This window comes from Fukomys damarensis, unplaced genomic scaffold (genome assembly GCF_012274545.1).
Source record: "Fukomys damarensis isolate Sample0158 unplaced genomic scaffold, DMR_v1.0_HiC HiC_scaffold_18, whole genome shotgun sequence".
Taxonomy (NCBI): Eukaryota; Metazoa; Chordata; class Mammalia; order Rodentia; family Bathyergidae; genus Fukomys; species Fukomys damarensis.
The window spans coordinates 4,398,693-4,402,944 of NW_022900930.1; the positions used below are offsets into that span (position 1 = coordinate 4,398,693).

The 4,252-nt window shown below is 42.8% G+C and overlaps 1 protein-coding gene across 1 annotated transcript in view; it reads right to left on the reverse strand.

The window, feature by feature from the left end:
* Positions 1–194, reverse strand: part of Plpbp (pyridoxal phosphate binding protein) — a 21,342-nt gene extending 21,148 nt beyond the window's left edge. Inside the window, exon 1 of the mRNA XM_010604701.2 lies at positions 23–194. Within this exon, the coding sequence (XP_010603003.1) occupies positions 23–121 (99 nt within the window). The 5' untranslated portion in view covers positions 122–194. The remainder of the gene's footprint in view (positions 1–22) is intronic.
* Between the last annotated feature and the right edge of the window lie 4,058 nt (positions 195–4,252).

Here is a 4,252-nt window from a genome sequence, read left to right on the forward strand (position 1 = left end):
CCCGCGCGGTCCCCGTGCTCACCGGCGGCCGCCGCGCCACAGCCTGCTGCACACGCTCGTTCACTGCCCGCAGTGCGAACCCGATGCCCAGGTCCGCCGACATACTGCTAGGTCTCCACATTCCCCGGGGACGACGGCGAGCCCAGACCCTTGGCACCTGGGGATTGCGGGGAGGTCAACTTCCGGTCCGCCCAGCCGCTGCCTGAGGCCCAATCACTGCTCACCACCGAGTTGTTTTACCCAATCGGCATCCTCGAGCGCGGAGGCGGAGGCGGACGGCCCGCCCCCTGGTGGTGGCCATCTTGGGAAGGTCTCCCAGAAAGAGTGCGGAAGACTTTGGGGAGCGGGTCAGCGGTCTAGCCTGCTGCGAGCCTCTCCGTCCTGGTCCTTGCGCGGCTGCCGCTCCCTACCCTCTTGGGGCTTTTCTAAAGCAAAAACCGCAGTCTGTTCTCAGGCTCCTATTCTCTTTCAAAATGCCTTATAATTAAGATGTATTATGCCCGCGCACCAGCTCCCCACGTTGTTATGTACTGCAAACATGCGCTAATAAAAATTTTTAAATTACTAAAGAAATTGCCTTACAGGGTTTGCCCGTCCCTACCTTCCAAGAGCTGTAAACTATTGTACATTTTTTTGGTACAGGGACCAGAATTAGAAATTGCTAAATCGGGGGCAAAGCTTTTTAGCATGTTGGATGGTTCACGTGAGAAACTTTTTAAAGATGTAACAGCGCTTTCTAAAGACAGGGCCTGATTCAAATGTAGGGTTATTTTTATTTTTTCCATCCTTTAGACCAAGGTTTTCCTATAGAAATAGTGCGTGCGATCCACACATGTAATTTAAAAATTGCTCATATCTTTATAAAATGAAAGCAATTTAAAGGATTTACTTAACCCAATATATTCAGAATAAGATTTCCACATCAAGCAATGGCAAAACGAAAATAGACACCTCCCAAATCCCTCCACCCCCAACCCAGGGCTGAACCCAGGCCTCCTACTGAGCTACATTCCTGCCCTTTTGACTTTTCAAATTTTGAGATAGGGTCTAAATTGCTGAATTGCCCAGGCTGGGCTCAAACTTGTGATCCTCCGGGTTTAGCCTCTTGAGTAGCAGGATTAGAGGCAAGCACCATCATATTTGACTTCCTTCTTTTTAATCATATTTTCCTTTTAAAACATCTGTATACATTCTGGTTGGTCTTACATTCAGATTACTGGCAGGGTCGCCAATAAAAAATGTCTGTTTTGAGTTAGGTGAAGTTTCTAAAGGCAAACCAAATATTTTAAAAAATTGCACTTTGTATCCTAAATCCAGTGGGGTTTTTTGTTTTTGTTTTGCTTGTTTTGGTAGGATCTGGTTGTATAGCACAGGCTGACCTCCAACTCAGAATCTTCCTGACTGCCTCCCAGGTGCTGGGTTGACAGATGTGCACTAATACACCCGGTGAGAGATTAAGGAAATTACTTTTGGCTGCAATTATCATTAAGAGAAAATGTTAATTCAACTTAATGAAGTGGGGTGCTGTTATGTTGGTGAAAGGGCTCAAGTTTGTTCTCTGAGTTTTTGTCTTGAGGGGCTTACTAAAAAGGTCTTCCTGAAACAAGAGGCAGAATTCTCACTGTTTCTCACCTGTTTCGCATTCCACGAAGGGAGGTGAAATTTCACATTCTGCTCTAGGAAAATAGCTCTGAGTAGAGACTTCTTTTGGTAGAATTTCATTGTCATTTACCATGATGTATGTGACAGGATTATCTGTGAACCATGATTGCCAAACACATTAGGAGGAGCTATTCAAATCAAATCTCTAAATATATTTCTCTTCCAACCTAAGTGATACAAATTTTTAAAAAATGACTCCAATAGCCCTTTGTGGAATGAACCAATACATATTTGTTGTAGAGACAGAAAGTTGGAAAGAACCGGCCAGCAGGAAGTGATGGAGGGAACACGGTGCTGTGAGGTGTAGAGGGATAGGGTGAGCATGAAGAATCCGAACAGATGATGTGCTATTTGGAAAATATTTAAAAACTATACCTTACAGAGAATGTGTAATCCAGGTGACAGGTGGCCGTGATGATAGGTAGTTGTATCTGTGTTTAATAGATCCGGTCTCTCTTGCACGAATTACAAGGCACTTTCTAACCCTTTATCCAGAAAGCAAGTGTAGACTGAGGCATTACTGTGTAAAGGAATCCTGGGGGGAGTCCAGGGTGAGCAAGAAAGGCTTGTGGGTTTATTTCTAGGATGCTCTTTATCTCTAATAGTCTACCACCTTATGAGCACAGTGATCATAGTCTCATTATCACGTCACATTCCAGTTTCTTTGCTCTTTTTTTTGGTGGGGGGACAGGGTCTTGCTATGTAGTCCAGGCTGGACTTGAACTTGCAACAGAGCCCAGGGTAGCCTCCAACTCACCATCTTCCTGCCTCAGCCTCCTTAGTGCTGAGCCTATAGGACTACCTAGCTTAGTTGTATTTTTGAATTAGTTTTATTCCACTTTTTAAAGGACTTTTTTGGGGGTGCTGGGGATTGAACCCATACTCTGTCACTAAGCTACACCCCCAATCCTTCTTTTTAGTTTCTTATTTAATTGGATGGATAGCAACCATCCAATTCAACCTTTCACCCTTCTCTTCTACTTAATCTTTCAAAAATGCCAAGTCCAAAATCACTCCATAGCCAATAAATATGTTTAATCTCTCCAATAATTTCTAAGGCAAAGGAGAAAAAAGGATTAAAAGGTCAAATACCCAGAGGAATAGATCTTATAAGCTATCAAAAACCTAGTCAGTTCATTCACTGTAAATGCCATCAAGTTTTTAAGACTTTCAAGTTGTTTCCTTCTGCAGAGAACATCCCGATCTCTGAAGACTGTAAGAAAATGCTACCCATGCTAGCCTCTGGATTTAATTATTTTCTATTTGCAGGTAATTATTTATTACTGGCCAGATTTATCTTATGTAAATTCTTTAAAAATATTCCATTCTTCAGGCCAATTCTCCCCACACCCCTTTTAATTTGCTCTTTTATGCTCCAGGAACTACAGAATAGTAAGTAAGTTGACCATTATGGAATTTAAAATGTAAATTGTTAAAATTACCTTTGGGCTTTTCTGGGTTAGCCCAAGATATGTGTGTGTGTGTGTGTGTGTGTGTGTGTGTGTGTGTGCATACCCATATGTACTGCGGTTTTAACCCAGGACTTCACACTGAACTGTATCTCCAACCTTTTTATTGAGAGAGTCTTGCTTAGTAGTCACTGATTGCTCAAATTGGATTTGAACTTGTGATCCTCCTGCCTCAGCCTCCCAGAGTGCTGGAATTATAGACATATCCCACCGTACCCCGCTATGAGTTTTATCTTTTAATAATTTTTTCCTTTTGAACATTTTTTTCTTTCTAGCCTCTTCAAGTTTGTCATTTACTTTTGTGGTGCTGGGGATCCAACCCAGGGCCTCAGTAATGCCAGGCGAGCAACTCTGCCTCTAAGCCAATCCCCAGCTGTTCGGTTTACTTGGAGCATAGAACCAGACAACTCTTCTCCGCAGGGCTAAACCCACTTCTTTTCTACATGCTACATTTCTGCAGAAGTGTGTGTTCTCACAGAGCATAGCCCTGTAGCTGCTTTCTTCTCAGTGTGCTATCCTATTTACAGCCTTTTTTTTTTACATCTGATTTTTCACTTGGTGGTACTTAATAGTTAAGTGTTTTGTAGTCTGTTTTCCCAGATGATTGAAAATAAGTTATTCTTGAACTTGTGCACATGTGAAGCAGTGGTAAAACCCTTCATATGCATTATTTCATGTAGTCCACACAACCTTTTTGGGTGGCTCCGGGAAATTGAAGCTGGGAGCATTCCACCACTGAGTTATATCCCCAGCCCTTTTTATTTTGAGTTAAGTCTTGCTAAGATTCCCAGGCTGGCCTTGAACTTGTAATCCTTCTGCCTCATGTGAATACCTGAGGCTAAGGGGATGTACCCAGCTGTTTTACAGATGAAGGGGTAGGGCAGGGATATGAACCCTACTAGTCTACCTCCAGTCCATAGGTAGATAAATGATATAGTTGTTGCTGGTTGTTTTTTGAGACAGGATCTCACTTACCCATTGAATTTCAAGTATATATCTGTGTATCAGGCAATCTGACTAATAAAAAAAGATTAGAAGGCATTATAAAAAAAGCCCAAGAACAGCAGGGCATGGTGGCCTAAGCCTGTAATTCCAGCTAATTGAGAGGCTGAGGAAAGAGG